Source organism: Cryptomeria japonica, chromosome 3 (genome assembly GCF_030272615.1).
Source record: "Cryptomeria japonica chromosome 3, Sugi_1.0, whole genome shotgun sequence".
Classification (NCBI taxonomy): domain Eukaryota; kingdom Viridiplantae; phylum Streptophyta; class Pinopsida; order Cupressales; family Cupressaceae; genus Cryptomeria; species Cryptomeria japonica.
In genome coordinates this window covers 110431702-110458334 of record NC_081407.1, presented here as the reverse complement: position 1 = coordinate 110458334, position 26633 = coordinate 110431702, and the positions used below count along the sequence as shown (strand labels likewise).

At 35.2% G+C, this 26633-nt stretch overlaps 1 protein-coding gene across 2 annotated transcripts in view; it reads left to right on the top strand.

Annotated features, from left to right (window-relative positions):
- LOC131064911 (E3 ubiquitin protein ligase RIN2) overlaps window positions 1–26633 on the top strand; it is a 69042-nt gene that overhangs the window by 26027 nt on the left and 16382 nt on the right. For both annotated transcript variants that reach the window (XM_057999241.2, XM_057999240.2), the window contains exons 4-7: window positions 15740–15826; window positions 15978–16099; window positions 18422–18518; window positions 18615–18720. In XM_057999241.2, coding sequence (XP_057855224.1) covers window positions 15740–15826; window positions 15978–16099; window positions 18422–18518; window positions 18615–18720 — 412 coding nt within the window. The remainder of the gene's footprint in view (window positions 1–15739; window positions 15827–15977; window positions 16100–18421; window positions 18519–18614; window positions 18721–26633) is intronic.

Sequence of the window (26633 nt, the reverse complement as noted above, 5' to 3'; positions counted from 1 at the left end):
AGAAAAGAATAATATAGATCCAATCCTTCTCAAAGAATGCATTTGATCTGGTTCTCTGAGGAAAATCAAATACACTACTATTTTGGGCAGAAAAGAGAAATTGTTTTCCTAACACTCCCATTATTATCATATGGGATCCCACCAGATACAGCTCACTGTTACTCCATTCCTTCTCTCGGGAACTGGTTTGAACTTTCATGGATGAATTTTGAGAGACTGCTATGTTGTCAATGTTTGTATCCTTCTGTATGGCAACAACACAAATCTTCTGCTTGAGCAGCTATCAGATTTGGTTTAGCAAAAGAACACACAAAAATCCATCTTGATAGGAGATTTCAGTACAAATAAATAATCTGGGTAGGAAAATGTGGGCATGGATACAATCAATGAATTGTTGACTTTATCATACATCATACATCTAGTAGTGCAATAATAGATCTCGAATTTGCTCAAGGTTTGTTCATATGGAGCAACTGGAGGAGATGAAGGCATTACATTGCTGAGAGAGAGGATATTCCTATTTGAGGAGTAATTAACTCGGAATCATGTAACAGCACGGGTGTATAAAAGAGTTCCCAAGCCTGGTACAGTTGGAAGTCAATGTAGAAATGAGCAGAGGAAATCAATAATTTAAATTCAAAGCAATGTGGTTGACCTGTCCAGAATCGCAAACAATATAGCATGCTTTAAGATGTATAAGTTCATGGGCAATCTGATCATCTTAAAATGAGAGTTGAAGATTGGTAATGCCAAGATATTGAAGATGTTTTCACTCAATCAGTAAGGTTGCCAGATCCACTTTCTTCTACACAAAAAGCAATAAGAGATGTAGGTCTTACCATCCTAATGGTAGCCGAGGAACAAGGCCCAATCCAAGAACTCACTGCCATATGACACAGAAGAATTCTGTCAAAATTTGCATTTTCAAGAGACATGGATTATTGGAGGGACTCAAGCATAAGTTTATGTCACAAAATAATTTTAAACAAACAACACATCAATTCAATTCAGAAAACAGCCACCAGCATAGGCCTTCATACAGGTCCAGAAATAATATAAAATATAACTGACTCTTTTTTGTTACTGTTACAGACGACCCAAGCAGCAGTAGCGATTAAAAGGTAGCTCAGCTAGTTTTAGCTAAACACATTCCAAAGGTTGTAAAGGAAACTGATAATTAGGCAGTGATGAGACCAGGCTTAAATCCAGGAATGTTTCAGCTCTATCTAGAAAAATTTCTGGTCTCTTCTCAAACTAGACTTCTGTTTGAGGGGAGCCTAGAGGGAATAAAAGGATGCTCAGAAGCATGAATCCAATCAGGTTATCATTGATCCCAAAAGTGGTTCTGGTTGAGACTACAGCCTTATGTTATATGGTATGCAAAGTCCTAATCCATGGTGTGAAAATTACAGATAATATTGTGGCAGTCTGGCGTGACTTCCATTTCCCCAAAATTTAGGATATACCAGAATGTTTCTAAAGTTGGATATGCCAAAAGCATTTGATATATGTGATTGAAGCTTAATATAAAAAAAATTTGGTGACCTTCAATTTACCATGGAGATGATTTCAGGGATCAACAATTTCATCACCAGAGCTGCGCCTATCCCATTTCCCCTAATGGTGATGTGGGATCGGTTTATCCCATTTGTGGTCTAAGAAAATGGGATCCACTCAGACCATATCTTTTGATTGTAATTGAAGAAAGTTTATAGTCCAAAGACTTCAACTTGGAAGAAACCAGGCAGGCCAAAGTTTTGACATGGACTTGTGAATAAGTTCAACTTATTTAAAAATACATGAATTTGTAGCATAAACTTAAATAACATGTAACGTACTGAATCTAGAGAACTCAGGTAATCTTCTTATTTGTTTTAGATTAAAAAAGGAGTACTATCCACATCCTAGTGGCATGCATGATAAGGTGGACCATGGTTGGTTAGTTGTAATCATCATAGAAAATTTCACATCCATATTTTACAAATTTCTCATTCAACTAAAGCTCCTCAGTGGCGGTGTCCACACTTGATGGTAAAGTTTCATCTTCAGGAACAATATCATTATTAAGCAATCACTATCATTGTTCAATTAAGCCCCTCTTGATTTTTTACCTCTGCTTGATCCCCACTTCTACTTTTGTGGCTTTATTTTTCTGCTGGTGTCTTTAGGTAGCAATCTTTGCAGACAGCTAGGATCCAACATTGTTGACAACCCGAACTGAATATGGATCGATTTCATCCAAGTGAATTGCATCATGGTCTTTTTCTCCTCCACTTTTTCAATATGTACACAGAGGTCATACTGAACAAAAGTGAGGTTATTGAGAATCGAGATGCTTTTGGGATCTCTTGTGCTTCTTAGTGTGAATGCCAATGGGCTTAAACATTTTCTTATTGTGTTAAGTTGTTAACACCTAGAACTAGAAGGGATGGTGTTTATATGCTATAAGCATTCCACCACAAATCTGTTGGAAAAACATTTAGAACTTGCTAGTAAATTGTAATTGCTCTTGTTAAACATGTGTACCATCTAGGAGACTGATTTTAGCTTTCGAAGGTCTTAATTTTCTTCCACTTTGTTGTTGGGTTATCCTCCTTAGAATGAATAGGGCTGATGAAACAAACTCCTCTTTGCACCCTTGTCAATTTGCAACTCATTAAGAAATGCATATTTGATGGTTTCTGTGGCTTCATCTTCTATATGCATGTGTTGAGGCCATCCATAACCTTCTTATTGGCTCTAATGAATCAAAGAAGAAAATCATGGGATTCAAGTAATAGTTTATACATGTATGCATTTGTGGAGTTACTTGTTTAACCTCTAATCAATCACGTTGGAATTGGGTTTTAAATATTAAGAGTCAAGACCACAAGAAGTAGATTCTATTCTAAAAAAATTAACCCTAAACTGTTCAATTAAAACAGCAGTCATGAGTATCTTAACCTGCAAACAAACACTACTGAAAATATGAACAAATAATTAAAAATCTGTCTCCTATTAAAAACAATGAAATACACTGCACTGGAAACTTCTCTTTTGCTGTTCTTTTTGCGTTGAACTCAATTATGTGCCTTGGGTCTCTTTTATAGGATAAGAAAAGTTTCTAGGCTTTACAAAGACTTAGCTCAGTGGAGTGCCAAGTTTAGAAAAATAAGCTTTGTCCCCATAAATTATAGCATAAGACAGAAAGTTCCTTGTTCTAGAAATAAGAACAGTACCTAATCTTTAGAATCCCTCTACATATAAAAATCATTTACGTGCCAAGTAGAATATATGTACTTAGCTAAGGATAGAAAAAAATTAGAAAAAGAAAACAAAGCTGTTGTTTATGCGCTTTGCTGAAGGAGAACAACAGCCTAGCAATATCTTCAAATAACTTTGTGAGGAAGGTGCTCCCTATTTCAAACTGCCCTTGTGCTAAGGGCTTTGTCAAAATATTTGCAACCTGCAAATTTGAGGGTACATCCTTAAAAAGTAGTGCTTCCTTCTGAACGTTGTCTCTAAGGAAATGTGTTGAATGTCTGTAGGCTTGGAGTGATCATGAAGCACTAGATCACAATAGTGAAATTAATAATTATTGACCAGGATTTGAAACCAAGTATATGTATTATGACACTGAGAGTTGCATGACACTGAGAGTTGCATCAACTCTATGACACACTGAACTAGGATATTATAATTCAACCCCAAGCTGAAACAAAAAACTTGGAAGTTATCCTTTGAGCAATAGTATCACTTGCCTAGTTTGAATTTGCAAAGCCATACAACATCCATATCTTAACCCACAATGAATTGTGCCCTTCAAACATTGGAGCACATGCTTTGCAGTGACCTATTGTAGCGTTGACATGAATTGTTCAGCATATTAATTGCAAGGAATATTAGTTCCATTTTTCACCAAATGCATGAGGAACCTATCAATTGATTGTACACAAAAGGATCTCTCAAATTTGATTATGAATCTACAATGTAGCATTGGAATACTAAGGTGCTTAAAATCCTTTTCCTTAGAATCTTTACTATGTATTGACCTTGTTCTATGAAGATTTCTTTTGTACTTTCCATTTATCAAGTCCCAAAAAATAGTGCATAAGGTTGATATCCTTCATATCAAATTTGGATGCCAACTCCCCTCTGCACCATGCGACAAGCTGCTTGTTAGGAAATTTTGTATGGGAGAGGGGCTGCTCAGAAAATTAGCACGCGAAAAAAAAAACTCTTATTTATTTTGAAATGACTTGCTTAGTCTCAATTTACAATCTGATATTTGTTTCAAAAACTTCTTAAAGATATATGGAAACAATATGTCTTTTGATATCCTTAAAATTATTTACAATAACAATTAAAGAATCCTAAAATAAGTCTCTTTGCATGCATAAACATTCTGGAGTAAACAATTGAACAATAAGGCAATAAAAGCAGGTGCTAGAAATACTGCAAATTCTGCTTCCAAAAAACAATTTGGGCCTTCTAAAAATAATCATTGAAACTTCACAAATTTTTTATGCCTAAAACAACTAATGGTTCTAAAAAAAACTACTTATCTATAACTAAAAACCTAATTTTAGCTTCGTAAGCATAGATTTAGATGGCCGGAAAGTAATGCCTAAACAAAATTCAGCTTTTTATTTGCTGTGCCCCATAATTCTAGCAATCTGTAGAATGCATAAAAAGTCCTTACTCGCAACTGGTGCCATTAACAAGATCTGCTTTTTATTTACTGTGTCCAAAAATTCTAGCAAACTGTAGAATGCATAAAAAAATCTTCACTATTAAGTGGTGTTGTATTCACAACAATTGTCTATCATCTACGTTAGCAACTATCTGTTATCTTAAATAACTGTCTATCATCTTCATCAGTAACTATCTGTCAAGCAATAATCAAGATATTGCCATTAGCAACAGTTTGACTTTGTCTGCGTCAGTAGTTCTTTTTTGTCAGCTTATTTTAATTTTGTTAGCATTTGGCTGTTTTGACATTAGATTTTTCTACACTTCTCAGTAAGGATAAGGTCATTCACTTACAGAACTAGAACTAAAAGATTGGATTTATCAAACATATAGTAAGGACTAGGATTTGCAATAGTTTTAGTTAAGTTTAACTTCTACAGGTACTCATTTATGTTCCATTAGGACATATCTCCAGCATTTTTTGACTTATTCCTGTATTGAGAATGCCTCAAAAATGCACGCATGCTATTCATTGGCTAAAGAAAAGCTCTAATGTCTGGAAAATGCAGATAATGTGCAGGGACAGCCAGCCATCCCCATGCTAAAATGGTCCGATTAAAAAAGAAAAGAAAAACAAAAGGAAATAAAAAAACACTTGAATGAAGGGGAGGAGAAGCTGAAAAACTTAAAGAAGAATGCATAAAAAAGTCTTCACTAGCAACTGCTGTTGTATTCATCAATAATTGTCTATCATCTTAGTTAGCAACTATCTGTAATCTTAAACAACGACTGTGTATCATCTGTATCAGTAACTATCTGTTAAGTAACAATTGAGGTATCTTCATTAGGAACAGTCTGATTTTGTCAGTGCTAGTAATTCCTTTTTGTCAGCTTATTTTAGCATTTAGCTGCCCGACATTAGATTTTTCTACACTTCTCAGTAAGGATAAGGCCATCCATTTAGAGAACTAAAACGAAAAGATTAGGATTTGCAATGGTTTTGGTTAATTCCAACTTCAACAGGTACTCATCTAAGTTCCATTGGGGCTTATCTCTGGCATTTTTTGACTCATTCCTGTATTGAGAATGAAAATGCTCACTTGAATAAAGGGGATGAGAAGCAAAAAACCTTGAAGTATTCTGACAAAAACATATTCAAGTGCAATCCATGTACTCTGATCTTCTATGAGTATCAATGATTGACTCCACAGAGTTGTTGTTGGAAGTGCTATATCTTGAACAACAAATGTGTACGGCTACTAAGTTGCACAGAAAAATGTGTGCAGAAAAGTTCTTCAGTCAGGGAAAATCAACAAAAAGTAAATGCTAATGCATAGGAAAGACCAGTAAACCAGGCAAAAGTGCAGGAAATTTTCTATACTTGTATGGGAGCAGGATATTCAGAATTACTAATGCATAGGAGAGACCAGTAACTCTGCCAAAAGTGCAGACATTTTTCTGTAAGTGTATAGGAGCAAGAATTGCAACATTGTGGCAATATTGGCACTATTATGTAAACACTATTATTGGTAAAAATTGATTGTTGTATTAACAATGAGCAAATATGCTCAATAAAAAGATTTACAAAATGTACAAAACAACAAGTTTCTAAAAAGAAACTGCGAATAAGATCAGAAAGATCTTATTAGAAATATTTACATAATATAAAGTAGTTAGCTCATTTCTAAAAAGAGAATCTAGTCGTAGGGCTTTGATGGGCGTTGGTGGGCCACCCTTACTACCAGGCCTTTCGGTCTAGGACTGAACCTGCCGCTACCATGGATAGCTATCGAGCCCCTCCCACCAACTATAGGGGGGGAATTATAGCATTAAATAAATAATAAAGTATTATTCTAATACCCTCCCTTAATGCTCAATCTATCAACTACACCAATAGACCCCCTGAATTTTACAAACTTATCTGGACTGAGGGGCTTGGTGAGAATATCTGCTGGCTGCTCCGCTGTAGGAACATACAGCAACTGAATGGATCCGTCTTCAACCAACTGTTGAATGTAATGACAATGAAGCTCTACATGTTTGGTTCTTTCATGGAAGATTGGATTCTTGGCAAGTTTGAGAACTCCCTGATTGTCTAAGAACAAGGGAGTCGGACTTGCTTGAGATATTGGCATATCCGCAAGCATCCGACGAAGCCAAATTGCCTCACAAGCTGCCTTAACTGCTCCCGGATATTTTGCTTCTGTCGAGGAGAGAGCCACTGCCTGCTGCTTCTTACTAGTCCAAGTGACTACATTGGATCCCAAATTGAACACATATCCAGAGGCTGACTTCCTGTCATCAACTGAACCTGCCCAATCTGAATCTGTGAACCAACTGAGTCTAGGATCATGACTCCTTGTGTAAAGAAGTCCATAATCAGAGGTGCCTTTCACATAACGCAGCACACGTTCACTGGAAAACTGAGATTAGGTCTAGTAGCAGTAAGATAGATGAGACTGCCCACTAGTTGCCTGAATTGTGGTTCATCTACAGGAGGAGAATCAGATTTGGCTGACAACTTCAAGCCAGTCTCCATAGGTGTGGAAGTAGGTTTGCAATCCTGCATTCGAAACCTGCCAAGCAAGTTCCTGGCATACTTAGACTGAGAAATAAAAATGCTACCATCTGTCTGCCAAACCTTAACACCCAAACAATAGTGGAGAAGCCCCAAATCTCATATCAAAATCCTGGCACAGATCCTGTTTGATTTCTGCAATCAAATGTGCTGAACTGCCAGTAATCATTAAGTCATCCACATACACAACAAGAAAGAGAATATCATCACTAGAGTGTTTGATATATAGATTATTGTTAGAAGGGCACCGCTGAAAACTATGAGCAACCAAGTACTGATCAATCTTAATGTACCACGCTCGAGGTGCCTGTTTAAGTCCATAGAGTGCTTTAACGAGTCTACATATTTGATGTTCTTTATCGGCAACCTTGAAACCAGGAGGTTGCGTCATGTAGATTTCTTCTTGCAATTCACTGTTGAGGAAGGCACTCTTAACATCTATCTGATTGACTTTCCATCGAAACTGAGCTGCAATAGCGAGAAGAAGACGAATGGTACTCATCTTGGCAGTAGGAGCAAATGTCTCCTCATAATCAATGCCCTCCCGCTGCGTGAATCCTCGAGCAACTAATCTGGCCTTGTAGTTATCTAAGGTACCATCTGCATGATACTTGACCTTATAGACCCATTTGCAGCTAATGGGTTTCTTCCCTGGAGGAAGATCAAAGAGAACCCAGGTGTTGTTCTTCAAAAGGCTGTGGTATTTTGCATCCATTGCCTGTTCCCACTCTGGAATCCCTTTTGCTTCGGTATAAGTCTGAGGCTCATAAATGCTGTGAATGTTGGCCATGAGAGCAAAGTTAACTGTATTTTGCTGCTTGCCTTTATTTCTGGAAGATCTACCCTCAATGAGCTCATCAGGACGAAGATCACTGATGGTCTTAGTCCACCACTTAGGCCGGAGAGTAGATGTGCCAATAGATGGAAGAGGATTTGGAATAGGTGGAAGATTAGCATCATCCAGAGGAAATTCTGGTAGTGCATCATCAAATACAAAATCTGCATCATCCCTCCCATTAGGTGAACCAAATGGAAGACGGACACCTAAATCAGAAGCCTTCAGAGGCTGATCCTCATAATTTTGCTTAGACGAGGAAAGCTGAAATGGTCCTTGATCTTCATCAAGACAACATCGCAACTGAAGATGAGACGATTAGTGTCTACATCAATCAATCGGTATCACTGTAACCTGTAAACATGAGCTTCTGACTCTTGGAATCCAACTTAGAGCGCTTGGCATCTGGAATCCAAACATATGCAAGAGAGCCAAAAACTTTCAAATGGCTGATCCTGGGTTTGTGACCAGTTCAGGCTTTCTCAGGAGTCTTCCCTTTAACAACATGAGTGGGAGACCTATTAAGGAGATGGACTGCAGTAAACACAGCTTCTGCCCAATACTTCTTAGGAACATTTTTGTGTTCCAACATAGACCTAGCCATTTCTGTAACGGTGTGGTTATGATGTTCTAAAACGCTGTTCTGTTGAGGAGTGTATGGTGTGGTTAATTGACGTTTTATGCCATGTGTATTAGACCTAAGAGTAATAATAGAACTATCGCACTCTTTTTCTACCAAGGCCTTAAATTTCTGAAATAGAGGAAACACATCTGATTTTTGTCTAAGAAAGTACACCCACATCTTATGACTGTAATCATCAACAAAAAGTAAGAAATACTTGCACCCAGTAACAAAAGTAGTATTCATTGGACCACATACATCAGCGTGGACCAACTGGAGTAGCTTAGAGGCTTGCCATGAGTCACCATCCTTGAAAGGTGTCCTGTGTTGTTTCCTAGCCTGACAAGCTTCACAAACTCGTTGATTCTGAGTTTGAATTTCAGCTAGGCCATGTACTAAATCTTCCTGATTAAGCTGAGCAAGATAATGATCCTCAATACTAACAAGTAACAACAACTGATCAACAATAGAACACTTATGTGCACCGAAGATGACATTAAGTTGAGGAGAATGCCGCATAATCTGACTCACAGAGAGAAGGTTCAGTCCCATGCCAGGAATGTAGTACACATTGAGGAATATGAGATTCTTCACACTAGATTGTATCTGAATGTTGCCCTTGCCGATAACTGTATACTGCTCACCTCCAAAAATAACTGAATCAGTATAGGGAGAGAATTTTGTAAACCAATCACGCCTGTGAGTGAAATGCCGAGAAGCACTAGAATCAATATACCAAGCTGAAGATTACACATGGTGCTCAACGATATTGGCTTTAGGCTGAGACCCTCCCTACTTCCTCTGTTCGGAAGCTATCCGGTTGCGACAATCCTTAATCAAATGGCCATATTTGTGACAATAATTGCATTGAATCTTATTCTTTTTTGAGACTTCCTGTGACTGACTAGAGCCCTTTGACTGAGAGAACTAAGATGACTGAAATTTGCCTTTATCCTTGTGAAAAGATTTGGCTGCAAAGGCCTGCTTAGAGGAGGATGAAGTGGCACCGCTACCAAACTGTTGTTTCCAGCGATCCTGCTGCAAAAGTTTGGTGCATAACTCTGGAAATTTCTGATCAATATTTGTAGACGTAATGTTGAGTCTCTATGAAGTGCTCGTAGGATTTTGGTAGACTTTTGAGGGTTATGACTACCATATCCTCTTCCTCCATTTTCTGACCAATAGCGTCGAGCTGATCTTGAATGTCCTTAATCTTCATGAGATGCTGCTGTAAGAACATGCGTTCATCCATTATGATGGAGAACAATTAGTTTTTCAAGAAGAACGCTCGGCTTTTGTTGGATGTCTCATGCAATTCCTTCAAATGCTTCCAAATTTCTGAGGCTGATTGACCAGAAGGAATCTGAGGTAGCTGGTCATCTGTGGCAGAGAGCTTGTGAAGCATGACAACTTCCCTATTGCGGTCATCAAATTTATCTTGATTGGCTCCGGCTGCAGAAGGATGAGATTCTTTTCCCAAGACAAGATCATCTAGGTGGCGATATTCGAAGATTGTCAGCATGCGCTGCTTCCAAGTGTTATAATTTTTGCCGTTGAATCGCTGATTGCCTTCCAACATCAAGTTGGTCAATGATGCATCTTGCACGTTTCCCAATGCACGGAAAACGGAAATCAAAGAAGAGGCGATAGCACGGAGCACAAATCCCATTGCAGAAAAAAGAGGTAGATATAGGTAGGTACATCAAAAAATAGATTAAGTACGATTGACATGGATTTCAAGAATAGGTTTTGGCTAACCCAAAAAAATCCGAAGACAACCTAGAAATCTTTGCTAAAAACCGAAAAAGAATGTGAAATCAGAATTGAAATCCGCTGGCACAAAATTCGAGGCACAAAAAACTATGTACCCACAAAATTCTGAAAACAACCCAGTTGAGCTCTCGAAAAACCCACCAAGAATCTGCAATCAGAATTTTTTTTAACTTGATTTGAAGGGTTAAAAAACCTTAGCCGAAAAAAGTAGAAACCCTAGGTCACTGAAAATCGCAGGTTTTGAAGGTTGCATAAAAACAAATGAGTATGGCCGCCACATAAATCAAAAAACGTGAAAAAACTTGTTGCGTGCGAAAAAAGCAAGGTTGCACGGGTACGGGGGTACTTGGAGACTGGTGCTGGTACCGGTACGACTATTTTTTCAAAATAGGAGACATGGGTACTTGGAGATGCCAATTTCTTTTAAACATAATTTAATACTTTATAGAAATTCTGAAAATATAATGACATTGAACATTAAATATAATATAATAATTTAGTAATGGTTGTTGCAACATTTTAAGAAATCCTTGTGACCTGCATTTGTTTTGAGCGTTGTTTTTTTTTCCGTTTGTACTGCATTTTGATTATATTGTTGCTTGTGTTTTTTTTCATTTTTGGGTTTCCTTTTTTTGTTTGGCTTGGAGACGGTGGGAGACATGCGAATACGGTAGCGAGAAGTCTCCTCTCTATGGAGACGTTTCCAACCAAGTTTGCGGTGCGGGATACGCGTCCAAGTCTCCAATACGAGTACCTAGGGACTGTTTACGAGTACCCATGCAACTATGGAAAAAAGAGAATGAAATCTGCAGTCAAAATGCGAAATTGCGTTGTGGATTTAACCAAAATCATCAGAAAAACTTTGTCGTCAGGCACAAACATGTCGCTATTTTTGTTTGCAGAGAAAATCACGAAATCGCAAGTAAAGAATCACCAGAAGACACAGGTCCGTCGTGCAAGGAGAAAGACGAGTCGTGCAGGGATATAGGCTGCAAAAACAAAAATCGCGAATAAGAACAAAACCATCATCACGCCACAATATGCCAAAAAAATAGCAAAAAATAGCGTGAGGTCGCGATAGGCACAGAAAAATAATGGCAGAAGTTGCAGAGAATTTGGTTACAGAAGAAGCCGCGATTTTCAAAAAGTCTTACAAAAATTCTTTTTCGAATTTTTTTGATTGCTCTGATACCATATTATGTAAACACATAATTGGTAAAAAATGATTATTGTATTAACAATGAGCAAATACGCTCAATGAAAAGATTAGTAAAATGTACAAAACAAGTAGTTTCTAAAAAGAAACTGCGAATAAGATCAGAAAGATCTTATTAGAAATATTTACATAATATTACATAATTGAGCATTAAATAAATAATAAAGTATTATTCTAATAGGCACCTCCTTAGGGATTCAAAATTAGTTTGATTATTTCCATGATGCCAATGTTTTGAACACTTTTTTATTTGATTTTCTTTTGAACATGCATTTGTCTCAAAATATGAAAAAATATATAGAGCCTCAGAATGAATCTCTACATATTAATAATAATCTGCATAGATTCTCAGATAGGACTAATCATTCAAATTTGAAAATCTGAAAAGCTCCAATAAGTATTATTTATTCCATATCAGGAATATAACACTATCTTCCAAATTCACTGCAACACAAGATGACAATGCTGATACCACTGGAATCAATAACCACATGAATGGTGCATTTAATGGATTTGAATGCACTTATAGCAACACATTAATTCCACCATACTCTTCTATGTAACTCATATATATGGTTTTAATATTAAGCTCAATGAATGACACAACAGGATATCCCTGATAAGCACATTAACAATGAAGTTATGAAAGCAATTAAATTTTGTTATTTTATTCAACTCTCATGAGAACTCTCAATTTAATTCTGATGTTACGTATCAAGAATTTCTAACGTATATGATAAATGCCTTATTGATGTTAACATATGAATATTTTAGATCTCCTCGTATTTTAAATTTTTTCCTATGTTATAATACTGCCCCTTGCCATCCCCTAAAATGGCCTTCAAAAATTCTCTCTCTGATATGCCCCCTCGTTCCTATCTTGGAAACTTGGAGTTACATAGGTACTCATCAACAAGTGCTTGGTGCTTGCTTCAGCCCTCCTACTCTGATTTATTAAAATGATATTGTAATATTTCTACAATGGTCATCTTAGTCATTTAGTCAGTATTTAGAAACTTCCTTTTATGTCTTTTGTCTTTAGTTAGTTCTAGGAAGTTTCCTTTCTGTCTTTTATGTTTCTGTTCTTGGTTACTTTCATTATGGAAATATCTTTTTGAAATTTTTATATAAGGACCTAGAGCAGGGAAAGATCTTTTGACAGATTTGAAAAAAAAATTTGTGCATACTTAATTTATTTCGAAAAGTTTTTTACGATTTTTTATGAAAAATCGTGGTGGTGTTACCCAAAAGTTTTTTCAGAAGTTTGTTATCATGGTTTTTTCCTGAATTTTTCATGAGAAATTTTCAGAAGGGTTTTTCAATCAATTTTTTTTGAAAAAAGAATCAAGGGTTTTATTGAAGATTTTTGAAGGCGTTTCCTAAAGGGTTTTTGGCCATCTTTCTGTCTGTAGGTTCTTTCTCTGTCGGAGGGTTTTTTGATTTTTTTCCACAAAAAATCATGATGTTGCTGTTTTTTGGGTTTTCTGATTTTTTTTCCACAAAAAATCATGGAAGGGATTGAAAAACATTCTATCGATTTTTGCATTCTGAAGAACTGTGTTTACATTCATTTGATATAAAGATCAACCAAAATAAGATGCAAAAGACATAATAAGCTTGACAAAAGTGTATCTTGCAACTTGACATAAGATATTTGCAAGTGTATATTGCAAATATCTCACCATAGTCAATTTCCTCTCTTAAAGAAAACACTTGTGCAATGAATTTATCTTTGTACAAAACAAAATTAAATACAACACTAGTAGGGAGGTTTGCGAAGATTTGAAAAAATAATAGGGTTTTCATTATCTAGCATTCAAACTTTTGAAAAAAGGGAAAAAACCTTTTGCTAGATGTACTCCAATTGTTGATTCAATCTTCAAATCTAACCTCTAATTGAACAACAATCACTCTATTCAATTTGCAATTGTTTAAAGAGGGATAATTCATTGTAATTTTGTGATGGATGTAATCCTTGGAGGGTATCAACGAGCCTCCATCTTTCGTCATTTGTTTTTGTCTTTTCTTTTTTTTTTGGGAGGAGTTTTGTCCCACTGGGTTGTTTTCCTGTTCTTCGTTTGTGAGAGATTGCATTGTAAATGGGTATCTAGGATGGTCTAGACCCATAATAATCATCATCATCATGCGCCATTTGCATGATAATATACTACTCCCTAACGCGCATGTAAGGGGGGGGTGTTGGTGTGTATAAGGTATCTTACCTAACTAGTTCACCTAGTAGGTCCTATTCATATGTTTAGTTTACTCAGGTCCTAGGAATCTTTCTATAAGTCTTAGTTGTCAATTAGATCTTATCATATCTTTTGTCATTTAATTCTTGAGTCTTAGGTCATTTAATAAGTGTCACTTTAGTTGTCTCATAACACAAGATTATGGCACATGTCTCAATTTTGTCTAATCCTATACCTTAACCTTGTCTTTATAAGAAAGGCATCCTATGTGCATTTTCATTCATTCAAGCATCCATAAGAAAGCAAGCTATTCTCGCCATTCTCTCTTGTTTAAGGTTTCTTTTGCTTTGCAGGTGATCTTGGGGTGTGGGGAGTTCACAATCAACTCCTACACAAATGACAATAAAAACAAAAAGGTTTTTTGAACCCAATATTTCATTTGTTTGGGTGGGGCTGAGTCTATGCCCAAAACTCGTGAGTCTGACCTATGACTCACCAAGTTTGGGTATTGAAACTTGCTTTAGAATTGTGACTTCTCACTCCGGATTCATCTTGTAATTTGGAGGCTTGCTTGTTTGGGACTCACTAGTTCGCATGAGTTTTCTAACTGTGTTTTCAACACATAATATTGTAAATATTCATGCTCATACATTTTATATATCTTAGTTTTATTGTTCTTTTCTTTTACTCTCCATCTCATTTCGCTAGAGGGTTGTTGATATACTGCAAAATCTGAAATTGCAATGACTGTCAATTAATTTTAATATTGATATTCTTATTGCTTTATATGAATTGAAAAACTTTACCACTGTTTTAGTCTTTTTTAAATATCACACTTATCATGTTTGCAATGAGAATTTTTTATGAAGATGTTGAGGGCTTTGTGAAGACACAATCAAAATTAGCCAAATTTTCGCCCACTAGAAGCTGGCATACTTGATGAGTGACTGTTTACCTTGAAAATTTGGCTGTTCTTCCTTAAAACACAAGAGAAGCCATTGGAATCATATTGGATATGCTTATGCCTCTTTAGACAGGGCTTAAATATGTCAGTGTTGTAGCTGATCCTTATATGGATAAGAGAGAAATTTTGATGTATTGGTCATTTATTTATGAAGTATTAGGAAACAAATATGTATTGGATACAGATTGCTAAGGGGTAATCTGGAATATTTGGTAACTTAGAAAATTGGTAGTTTGAATGCAATTTTGTAATATGTTGTTTTCATGTTTGAAAACTTATTTAGTAATTAATGTTTGTTTTTTAAAAATTATACATTGAAATATTTTTAATATTTGTATACTTTTTATGTTATCTACGGTTAGGTCCCATTTGAATGTTCTACTGAAATTTGGGTGATCTTTCCACATGTCTCCAGTGCATGTTTATGCATGTCAAAAGCTTGGTAGAAATTTCTTAAGCAAGGGTTTGTGGCTTGTGAAGAAGAGTTATTATTGAAAATGCTTGTTATTTGATGCATAATATTAAAGGTAAATTTTTAGCTCAAACTAACTAAACATTTGTGGAATGGATGGGGTATGAAATTGCTTAGTTCTCTATTTCTATGTGAATATTGATTACCATATTTTGAAATACTCCAAGAGTATAATCTGAGTATCATAAATATTTCTAAAAGCAAGGGTTGTGGCTTGACATGAAGATTTATTAAGGTAAATGTTAATTATTGGATGGATAATATTAAAGGACATTTTTGAGCTCAACTAATAAAACATCTGTGGAAAAGATTTAGGATCCAATCACTTATTTATCTATCTCCAACGTAAATATGAACTGACATATTTCCTAATACATCAAGGGTATAATCTGATTTTCACTAGATGGCCTGAGCAGGGGATTTTTCTTATATGGATAGTACAGCCAGATATTGTGCAAATCACCTTATGGTTGACTTGGTTCTCAGTTCTCGGATCCCTGAAGGTAATTATTTTATATTTGTTTGTTATTTTTGTTTACAATCATCTAAGGAATATGTTAAGTTTGTTTTTCTATATTGTTGTGAGGAGTTATTTTTTCTCTTTTAGTTCTACAGTCTACTAAATTACTAACATCTAGTAGTTAATTTCATCAGATGTTCCAAGGACTGGCAAAAGATCGCCTAGAGCGACTGAATGCATCTCCTTCTGCAACACCATGGGCTCATTTAAGAGTGTTTTCTGTACTAGTCTTGGTTCTTTTCTCCGATTTGTTCTGGTAATTTGCAGCTCAAGTCTAAATTTTTTATATAAAGTGTTACTTTTTGTGTTGCTTGGTGTCTATCTGTATTTCCCTAAATTTGTCTGAACTTTCAGTCAATAAAATGAGATGTTCTTTTCATGCCAAGACTTGAGTGTTTGCAAGAATAACATTGAATCCAAACTTTTTAACCCTTTGCTGCCTTTTATGGCAAAACTGAAAGATCGAAGGCACTTTCTTCAGTGCTTGCTTTTAAGCTACATCACAAGGTTTGAGTTTGAGTTCATGTTTGGCAACAATATAATTCAGATGAAATAAAGAGAAAAAGTTCGTGATTAAATTTGTCAAATATAAATTTAAGTATATTAAAATAGTGATACGTTTAAAAGTTTAATTTTAGATATTGTAAATACTAAATACATTTAATATATCTCAATCTTGCCTTATATAAATTTAAGGATGTCAAAATAGTAATATATTTATAATTTTTAATGTAATTATTAAATATATAATATATTAAATTAGATATATAAATAATTAATAATCTAAATTTGATATTTTACTAAGTGTAAGGTTCACCCCTTGGCCTGCCAGATTTGGGTCTTTTCTGCACCCGGTTCGGATTCTGGTCTGGTTCGCTTGTGGGTGCGGGAAAAAGGAAGCCGATTCATCCTGGGCAAAACTGTACATGCTAAACAGAATTTGTGACGGTTTTCCATGTCTTTTCTTGCTGCTGCAACGAACCCACCTTTTCTGCAAATTGCATTAGCCATATTTTGTGCCCTGGCATTTCAACTGCTCGCAAATATAGGTCAAATATAATTACCATTTCGAGAAGAATGACATTAACTATATTACTTACGTGATATCAGTTTTTTATAATATAAAATTTTATTACTATATTAGTATATTATAGTATTATACATTAATTATATATAAATTTATTATTTATTACTATTAACTTTCTTTTATAGTTTAATTAAGATATTATAATATTACATATATTAATATTATTTTTTATAATTTTATCATTAGATTATATATATAATTTATTAATGTTATATTATATATTATTTTATTAGCAATTATGGATTTATGAGTATCACTCTTCTTGTAGTTATGCAATGATATAGTCTATAATGTTTGAACATACATACATACATACATGCATACATACCCGTACCCATACCCAAGGGAAAAAAAATTGCCATATCCATGAATCCGTACCCAAATTGGTAACTTAAGTTAATAATAATTTTCTTTTATAATTTTCAAAACTAAAACTACATCAGACAATATCGAATACCTAATTACTATTGCTCGTAATTAACTAATAACTAATAAAATTTACAACATCGAATACATTACTATTGCTTGATATTGTTTACAACATGGGAGCGATGTTAAAATAACTAATAAAATTTGAGAGCTCGGGCGCCTACCTGAACACGGGAGCGATGGCAACAGCAGCGACGATGACTACAGCAGGCGGCAGTGATGGCAAAGGCAGCGACGACGACTACAGAAGGTGGCAGCGACGGCGACTATGGCAGGCGGCAGCGATGGCAGCCACAGGAATGAGTTGTGTGTTTACAGAGGCCATTTGCCCACTTTTTAGCAGAATTTTTTATGGCCGAATTTGAAGGTTTTTTTAATAAAAGTTTGAAATTCAATTCAATTCGAACCTCATCCATGAAAATCGCCGTATTCTGTGACTTAGGCTTGCAGGAACTCGATTGACTAGGCTAATGGTTCATCCTTAGAAAGGGGACATTACATACAAACAAAGCACTCTTAAGAGATCGACTGACAATGTTAAGAGGGATTAGTTTTTGATATGTTGATAGTGGTTTATGTTTTACATGCAACATCCAAAATTTTCTACATTACTTCTTAAATCTTTACTTTATGATTCCAGCTGTTAGGTCTTTATATGCTGTTTCCGTTTGCACTAGGGTTTGAAAAGCTGTAAGATTACTCCTCTTGTTATGTTTAGTGCTTTTTTTTTCAGTTATGTTTCATAACCTAGGGCTTATTACCCTCGATGCTTATCTATTGTAACTGAATCTACTTTTTGAGTCACATTGGCCTACGTCTGATCATCTGCAATATATTTTTTTCCTTTTCTTTCTATTGCATGCTACATTATCTTAAACACACTTTTTCTAGATCTTTGTCTTTTGAGTGCTAATCATTTTTGAATCACATGTGTTTTGGAATCTTGTATCAAGTAGATTTTAGTGTTAGTGAAGGTTTTGACATGCGCACCTTTTACACTCGTATAGCTATGAAAAATAATTCAAATGCATTATTAAGCCTCATTGTGACCATGCTGTACAGGATTCGGCTATGTACAGTTGTTTCCAAGGGTGCAGGAACAAGCACATTTTGGCTCTTGATTTTCGAGCCTCTCAGTATTGCATTTGAAACACTGCAGGTAAAATACAGGTTTTGGCTGTGTTTTATTAGTTGACATATGGAAACTATATTATTACTGAAATTTCTATTGATGCTATCTCCAATAAAAATGCAGGCAGTTATGGTGCATGGATTACAGTTGATTGAAACTTGGCATCGCCATCATGCAGATGACATAGTTCATTGTCAAGGATTAGAACCATCGGATAGATCTGCAGCAGGTGCACTTTTTAATGATCCTTCCCATCCCCTCATCCTAAACATGTTTTACAATTGTAGTCTATTCTTAATAATATAATATTATATTTTTTATTTTAACCTGTAAAAGGTATTTGATTATTTAAAAGATAAGAGTTGCTACATAGGTAGGTACTTTGAGTATTGTGAAGAGAAACAACACATCGGGGCACATTTGCAGGATGGTAGGGATAGGTTGGCCTTTCTTAAGGGACAATAGTGAACAACAATTAAAAAAATAGGGAAAATAAAAAATAGAGGAAATTTCAAATGTTCATATCTTAAGGCATTCACCGAATCACCATATTCGAACATTACAGCTGAATTGAGAACTCATGAGTCTGCATACAAATTAATGAATTTCAATGTCTAATCATTTGAGTTTTCATTACCAAAGTACATTAACAACAAAATGAAAAGGCCGAAAGGCTACAATTACAAAATGACAAGATTATAAATGTAGACAACTAGATCTACTATTGCAATGCCTTTTGCCTCAACTTCGTCTAATCAAAACTAGAGTATGAATCTGAATATCTGCCAATATGAGGGTCTACCTCATCCAATGGAAACCAATCAATCCCTCATGTTCCTCCTCGTAAATCTATGTGGCATGGTTGAAAAAGTTAAACTCAACAAATTTTCTGAATATTAAAGCGCACATAATTTTTTTTAAAAATTATTCAAAAACTGTATAGGGAATATATTACACATTTCCTTCATATGTAAATATAAATTAGAGTTCAATACACATCATAGACCAAAAACGAGTTCAATACAAATGATGGTTTCAAATCACTTTCAATTTTCTTAATCTATAAATTTCTTCTGTGACTAAAGCTCAAAAAAGGCTGCCGCGGTGTATGTGTCCTTGAAATAGACAGTCTTGCTGCAGCTTCTTGATGAGGAACAATATCATCCTCTATAAAGGAATGATGTGAATGCAATGAACCCTCCATTGATTGTTTGCCTTCTCCTTCCTCATATCTTACCACTTCTGCTTGTAATTTTGGTGCCTCTATACTCAAGTCAACTATATCATCCTCGTTTATTAATAGAATTCCACATTGTCAGCAATCAAATTGGAATATGGATTGATGTCCATCAAGTTCAAGTGCCTCAATTGAAGGTTAGAATACATAAGGACAAGGTCATTGGAGCTCTTTTGAATCAACTTGCTGCACTTGTGAATGGATAAAAAACACCTATTGAGCTCACAATCAGAATTGTTGCAAGACTAGGACAAAATGCAGATGACAAGATGTAATGTCCCACTTTGGAATATAATTTAATAATAAAATTTAAATATTAAAAATTAAATTAAAATTTAAAAGCATATAATCAATTAAAATTTAATTGAGTTAATGAATGGTCAAAAGACATGGAAGGAAAAGTTGAGACTCCCCCAACAATGAGATATAAAAAGGAGAAGAGAACCTCATTTGAGAGATGGATAATTTGGAAATGAGAAGTGCACATCTGATTTAAATAAGAAGTGCAGACCTGATTATGAAAGGTTATGTCCCTTTCAAAGGGCAGAAATAATGAAGAGTTGCACTCTTTCAAAAGGTGCTAATGGTGAAAGGGTTTGTCTCTTGCCAAAGGGCATGCATGATGAAGAGGTGTGACCTCTCCCTCACATTGAGAGATATAAAGGAAAGGAATCAAAGCATCCAGCAACATCACCATGGATTGGATCAGATCAGAACTGTTATTAAGTTACAGGCAGTAGGATTTATGTTCTTGGTGGTATGCATGGGGATGTGTTGAATAAGTATGCTTAATATGTGAAGCCCGATAATGTTGATATACAGAATTTAGTAGTAATATTAATATAGACCGTAATCTGTATGACAGTCATATGTAATTTCATATATATTCATAATGCATGAGAAGTTAGTATACTTATAGTTTGAATCATGTTATTACTATCAGTATTTAAGAAGATGGGAATGAGATGTTCCAAAGAGGGGCAGTCTAAATCCAAGCAATAGGTTAAGTCCCAAGATATTGTGGGGATCAGCGACCCATAAGCCTTGAGGGTATAGGCCCAAGTTAGGTAAGGGCTTGGATTTGTAAACTTTTTTGAGGGAACCTATTGTATTTGGTCTCTAAGCGCTTTGGTAACATACATAGACCCTTCTCCCTTAAAACTGAAGTAGTAGCAGGGTTTGAGTTCTATATTAAGAACTATGAATAATGAAATTAATCATCTAATGAGGAAAATAAATAAGCACTTGTTAATAACTAATAAATTGAAGAACAACAATGACTGGCTTCATGATTAGTCTCTCAATCAATTTTAGTATATTGAAATAGATTAATTATGTTAATCAGCTAGGGGACATTACACAAGAGTTTGAAGATTAGTTGTTGCACCAAAATCTTGCCATGGCAAATGTGCAAGGACAACATATATGAGTTTGTAAGGATTTTGGTAAAATCAAAGTAAACATATATGTTTTTTTTACTTGGCTACAAAGTGGCTTTCCTACAAATGCATAGAGATGAAGAAAACAATCTCCTACTTGCTCCCTTATAAACTTGTAACACCATGTATGATGTCTCACAGGTTCTCATTGGGGACCAACCTCTCCATGCATCTTCTCATTTGCTTATATTTATGTTATGTAATTGGGGATATGATATTATAAGGTATTTAGGTGGATGGAGATGCTGACATTTGGCATACATGCCTTATGTTAGTTATATTGGGTCATGTGAATAATTTGTGTAATTAATTATATCCAGTTGAGTAGGCATTCATTAGGATATACCCTTCCATTGTATTATTAGGAGGTATATATAAAGGAAAGTGATTATCATTGTAAGATATGTGTGAAGTATATATTGTATTTGGGATCTCTTGGAGATATACCATGGAGTGGCTTCTTCCATAAGGAGTATTGAATGGTGTTACTCTACTATTCAAAAGATTTGATATTAAACAAAGGAGACGAAGGCTCCTTTAATAACGATTACATGCGTGAAGTATATATTGTATTTGGGATCTCTTGGAGATATACCATGGAGTGGCTTCTTCCATAAGGAGTATTGAATGGTGTTACTCTACTATTCAAAAGATTTGATATTAAACAAAGGAGACGAAGGCTCCTTTAATAACGATTACATGACGACGTTTCTAAAAAGAAGCAATCTTTAACTGAAGCTAAAATAGAAGCTATTTAATAGAAGCAAAAAATAGCGATAAGCTATTCTAACTCCAAGACTCTAAAAATAACTTAACAACTAAGATGACCATTATAGAAATAATATAATATTACATTAATACCCTCCCTTAATAGTCATTGTACTAACCATAGAAGCAATAGTCTACAAAAAATCGTGATTATACTCAATTAGTCTTGAATCTTGGAGCCAATCGATTTATTCCCCCAAAAAATCCTGATTCGCAAAAGAAAAGTTGACCCAATTTTCAATATTTTTTGCATTTAAATCACGTTAAAATCATGTTGAATCCCCCCAAAAATGGCAAAAAAAGTGGAAAAAATTGCAGTAAAACTCACAAAACCCTAGAAAAACTTGTGAAATCACTGAATTGCTTAGACATAGGGTTGTTTTGGGATGTAATCAGAGTCAATGTGGAATCAACATTGAAAAAGTTTGTTATTTTGTCCCTTAGTTTTTCTTTTTAACTTCTGGAAATCCCTAAATAAAGGAGTGGAAGGAGCAATGGCAGTCATTGACCGAATTTGAAAGGGCCTCAATAATTCTAAATTGTGGGGGGCATATAACATAGTATTGAAGCAGCTGGGAAATCTTCTCTAAATCGGAGCTTTGATACGCCTCAAGCTTGTTGCACACCCCACTCAATGGATTCTAATGCGAACAAGTATATAATTAATATTGTACACTAGCTTTAAAATTAATACTAGTATGCACTATTATATATGGCATTTTGACACGGAAGGAGCAAACCCCTATAGTTTATAATTAATGCTATAAAGTAGTTTTGAAATTTAAACCATTATAGACTGAATAAATATTAATAGCTATATAATAAACCTAAGTTACCACATTCTTCTGCAAATTCTTTGGGTTTGGGTTCGATTTGCTGCAGATTCTGGTTCATTGCAAATTCGTTCAAAATTTGGCCAGAGGTTGTATTTTGCCCTATGGGTATGATCAGAAGGACCCGGGGAGAATTTTGAGCCCAGCAGCAGAATAGGAGGAGAATTTTGGTGATTTGACGCATTTGTAATTTTTTTTAAAGTTTCTTTTTGCCTATTTCGGTCAAAGCATTGGGATGTTGAAGTAGAGCATGCAAAGTTGGATGATTCAATTGCCTGCCTTGATGCACTTGGAGTTGATGATTATGATGATGATGAGCTACCTAGTGATCATGAGGCTGCTCCCGAGGCTGAGATTGCTAGTACCACTGCCAGTGGTACTGTTTGTGCTTCTAATTTGCCATAGGAGGAGGATGATAATATGTTTGATGACTTTTGATGATATTTGATTAGTGATGGCTGATTGTTAATGTTAACATTATTATTTTTTAACTTAAACATTGATATGGTGGTGTATTTTGGTAATTTGCTATGTTATTTTCCATTTGGACTAGAAGTGTACAACATTAATATATATGGTGGTGTCTTCTGCTATTTATTTGGTGCTGCATATATGTATATATATATATTTTTTATAACATTTTTTATATGTTTTTGTACTGATGAATCCAAAGCGAACCCAAAACCACCCCAAGAAAAAATTGAACGAATTTGCGAACCCAAATCTCGAACCAGAATCTGATTCCGAACCAGGACCGGCAACTTAGTAATAAACTATAAATAAAAAAATAATGTACATATTTAATTTTCAATATAATATATTTTTTTGATGGAGGAAACATGGGTTTTAGCTTGGTCTGATCCCAAAGAGACCACTTACAAAGGATCTCTTCCCATGAGGCCATTTTCGGCTGCCATCATTCCCCACATTTCACTTGTTCAAACCCATGAGCTCAATGACCTAACAAGGTAAAAGTTTATTAACTTTATTAGTTGTTAATAACTAAGTTACCGGATTCTTCTAGTTTAGCTCGGGTCCTGGTACTGGTACAGTTTGGGTTCTTCCTAGGTGCGTCTTGAATTCTTGCTGGGTACTTGGGTTCTCTATGGGTCCTTCTGTGAAGAACCCACAGAAAACCCAGGCATCCACGAAGTACCAAGGGCCGTACCCAAGCATAGTTTCATTAACTAAAACCTCAGTTTCACTCCCACAACTTTGTGACAGCATTTTTCATCAGAATATGCCAGCAGGCAAGCAATTAAATATCATTTCAGTTGCTTTTGTGAGCTATACATATGAACACAGGGTTAGTAAACTTTTTATCAGCAATACTGAGACTGATTTCAGTTGATTTACATTACGCATACGTAGCAGCTGTTTGCTTATGTTTTGTGAAATCACTTTCCTTGTGTTGTTAATGATTTGGCGTTCTGTCAAATGTTTGAAAAATGAAATTAAACCAGCTTCTACACTTGACACAGCTAGTGTTAGTGGCAATCCAATTGATTGTGGTTCAAATGAAATTGAACCAAATGTTGATATTGACCTTGACTCTTCTGATGAAGAACGTGAATATTAAAATCAATAGTAATTTGAATTTTCATTGTGTAATGACATTTTGAAACTTGAGTATTTTCATTTTTGCAAATTATGAATGAGATATCAAAATATTCTTATTGTTTGATATTTATTCCGTAAAACGCTTGCAAGTTCAATGGCCCGACAGGGGTTTGAACCTTGGTGGCAGCCTCACCAATGGAGTGTTTCTACCACAACACTAAACATCTGAAGACATATCATATATAGATATAGACATATGATTTATAATTTATAATTGATATAGTTAATTTCTGCTCAAACAAAGACGTGCAGTTCATTATGTGAGCAATATATCCAAAGTGCTCCACGAAATAAATGTGAATGACAACAAACAAGCTTACATCTTTGTAATAAAACAGCCTCCAACACATAATCATTAAAATTTGTCTCTACCTAAAATAGTAGTTGCAAGCTAGGTATTGCCAAAAACAGTGGCTTGCTAATCTTTTACTTCAGCTAAACAAATGCCTCTTGTTGAACTCTACTCCATATAAAAGACTTACCAATTGCCAACAGGGAATATAAAGCATTTCAACTATGTAATATGATTTGATAAGCTTTCTCAAATATTGAACTACCCACAGAAAACTCCTTGCCTCAATCACAATGGAAGTCTTGGATCACTTGAAAATGGCTTCTACTTTTACCAAATTCCTAACAATAGCTGGATCACTGTCTGATAAATTTTGATCTCAGCTACTTCATAGACTTAACTAATGTTTGATCTCAGACTTAGACAACTATTTGGTGTGTTTGTTGATTGCTCTTTTAAAAAGTTAATTGAATATTTGCCTATGTAATCAGCAATATGAATATCAGCAAAAATCTATTTTCTACAATTCATGGGTTAAACTCTATTTTATTTTCCTATGTAATCAGCATAAGTCATGCGAGGCTTTGTCATCCAAATTATGTGCTAACTTTACTTAGGTCATATTTTTATTCTTGGTGACTGAGTTACCGGGTTCGGCCCCCTAGACCCTTGGTATTGGTCCGTTCGGGTCCGGTTTGCCTGTGGTTCGGACAGGGTTCGTGATTCACAGGCCTGGTTCGAACCAGGGTGAACCCAAGAGAACCCAGGTCGAACCCAAGAGGACCCATGTCGAACCCAGAGGTCTGACGGCCCAAAAATGGATTTTTGTTTTGCAAAATTTATTTATTTTTAATTCCACCACATAAAAAATTAAAATACGACCCTAAAAGTGAGTTTTAAAACATTAACTTGGCTCATTTCACACAAGCAACATGACTACAAGCAAGGGGAAACAAAGATGTGGGATATGGAGCCAAAACATACTGATTTGGATGATTTCACTTCTTAGCTTGTTGCATTTGATGACTGAGATAGCGAGCAAACTTAAAGTGCAAGTGCAAGTGTAAATGTAAGTGGCATTGGCATTGGCATTGGCATTGATTCATCTAATGTCAATGTCAATGGTGAGGAGGCGGAGAATGAGGATGATGAATTAGAGAATCCATTTGATGATCAAACTTGAAGTTGTTGAAAGTTGAAACAATGATACTTGAATATTTTATCATTTTGGTATTAAACTTGATGTATATGATGCTGTTATGTTATGATCATGATGCTATGATTACAAGTTTATGTTGTTTATATGATGCTATGTGACATGCTAATCTTAATTCATGCTTATAGGCTGCATATATATATATATATATATATATATATATAGAATTTACATGTTTTTGTACTAACGAACCCAAACGAACCCAAACCCCCTTTCAAAATTTTGCCGTACCGGCGTACTGGTGCCCAAACCCGAACCGGCAACCTAGCTTGCTGAAGCATCAGGTGGAACTTGCCATCAATGTTGCCTTTCGCTTTAAAGCTTCATACCTTGGGCGTTCCCATATTTCTCCTTGGTTGGAACTTGGAACCATCATCAATCTTGAACCTCATCATTATTTCATTGTCAAACAGCTGCCTCCTTGATCATCCTATGATAATTATTAGTTGAAATACAAGACCATGACATGACAACCTTGCAACCTGATAGGAGAAACAATAACTGATTTGAAGTGTCACCTAAATGATGACAAAAACAAACACAAAGTAGTATGAACATAGAGTTTTTATGGGTATTAATAAAATTAAACATGATTTGTTTTTTCCAATTAAGTTTGGAAAACATGAACCAAATTGATCCATCTATAAATATTAACTAGAGAAATGTCTTTACTATCTTTACTATTCCAAGTTTTGGTGTAAGTAAAAGTAATTTGGGTTTGTTTTGTCTTTTATTTT